At 43.8% G+C, this 1,826-nt stretch overlaps 1 protein-coding gene across 1 annotated transcript; it reads right to left on the minus strand.

The window, feature by feature from the left end:
* Positions 1-611: 611 nt before the first annotated feature.
* LOC110101509 (protein LIGHT-DEPENDENT SHORT HYPOCOTYLS 5-like) lies at positions 612-1,431 on the minus strand. The gene has a single exon (XM_020829432.2). It carries the CDS (start codon positions 1,308-1,310, stop codon positions 612-614), a length of 699 nt encoding a protein of 232 aa, XP_020685091.1. The 5' UTR covers positions 1,311-1,431.
* Positions 1,432-1,826: the final 395 nt, after the last annotated feature.

A 1,826-nucleotide genomic window follows, 5' to 3' on the forward strand; every position in this document is an offset into this window, starting at 1 on the left:
GTTTGATTAGTTATAACCAGCTTGATTAATTCTCTGCTGGACTAATTATAAAATCTCAAGTATAACCAGCTAGCCGCACCACGAAGGAAACTTTTAAATGATCAAGACAAATATATTGGCCAGACAAAAATCTGAATGTCGGTGGAGTTAACAGTATAGCAAAACACCACTGAGCTCTGAAAGCAATGATCCATATTAATTAACAAAGTTTCTATTTAAAAAAAAAAACTTATCTTGTTGTTTCTCTTTCACATGAACTCATTCAACTTTCAACAAAAATAATAAAGACAGTCAGCAAAATCCAAAATTTTTAATTATTTACTCAGAATTCACTCTACTTTTTCGTTCCTTAATGGAGATAGAAATATAGATCCAAAGTTTGAAGGCTATCAAATACAGAGAGAGAGAGAGAGAGAGAGAGAGAGAGAGAGATAAATGTTCTCATGAATCGCAGATCTTTGAATCCCAGTACTGATCAATTAAGAAGATATATATAACAGAATAGTTGATGATAAGAAATAATAGATTATAAGCATGAAGGGAATCGATCACTGCATATATATAATTCTCTGAACACATAATTATGACTAATTAAACTTACTAATGGATGATCAGGAAGCAGATGAAGAAGAAGAGCTTCGTCCCCCCGCTTCTGCCCCGCCAGTGCTAGTGGATCCTTGAACTTCATCTAACCCAACATCAGATCGAGATGAAGAAGATTCAGCCACCGCGGCATCTGTTAGCGGTCGCTTCCTCTTCTTCTTATGATAAGGTATCCCGCGCGCCTTAGCCTGGGAGTCGCGTACGTCGCGTAGGTAGAAACGCACGGCGCGTGAGGCGAAGGGATTGGTATCAGGGATTCCGCCGGACTCATCATATGCGGCGCGGAGGCGACCTATAAGGGCGTCGAGAGATCCCCAAGCCTGCCGGAGAGGGCAAGCGCAGGGGCCAGGGGGGGAGGGATGGCCGAAGAAAGCGCAGCCGAGGGAGTGCACTTTGGTCTTGCCGAACTGGTCGAGATAGCGGAGGAATTCTATGACGTGAGCTCCGCTGCAGCGGGGAAGGCTGAGAGGGGGCTTATGGTTTTGAAGGTAGTGGAGGAATGTGTTCCAGTCACGGCGTTTTTGCGATTCGTAACGGGATAGCGTAGTAGGAGGAGGAGGAGGAATGGTTTGATCGGGTGTTGATGAAAGTATTGGTGTAAGTGATATTGTGGTGGGTAGGTTGGGGAAGTCGACGGATGACGGAGTGAGGCCGCCTCCGCCGCCGGTGCTGCTGCTGCCGCCGCTTCTTCGAGCGGAGGGATCCATTTCTGCGCGTGCGCGCGAGCGCGCGCGAGGCGTCTGGTTGATGGAGAGGAGTGTTAATTGCTGGAATTCTGTGTGTTGATTTCAACTGGGACGGTGATCGTTCAGCTAGGTTTGTTCACCAGGCGAGCTACTTTCTTTCTGTTGTTGTGCTTTCTTCTGACTGGGAAGGTTATGAAGAGGAAGGAAGAAGGCTGAAATTCTATTACGATTATTGTAAAAATTTTGGGAAATATTTTACTCCTTAAAAAATTCAACACGTCACATCAACACATAGAAATAATTTTTCAAAAAAAAACCCTCATATATTCTGATGCACTGTACATTTACAATTTTTTATTTTATGACGATTGTTATATTAGATCCCACTCACAGTTACTAGCGACACACAACTCCCCTTGGCCTGTTGGTTGAGAGCTTACGCTTCCAACTAAGAGGTCCAAGGTTCGAGTCCATTTGTATGTGTTGTGTGAGTGAGTTTCCCTTAAATGGCCTAAATGTCCCAAAAAAAAAAAAAAA

Source organism: Dendrobium catenatum, unplaced genomic scaffold (genome assembly GCF_001605985.2).
Source record: "Dendrobium catenatum unplaced genomic scaffold, ASM160598v2 fragScaff_scaffold_1553, whole genome shotgun sequence".
NCBI lineage: Eukaryota > Viridiplantae > Streptophyta > Magnoliopsida > Asparagales > Orchidaceae > Dendrobium > Dendrobium catenatum.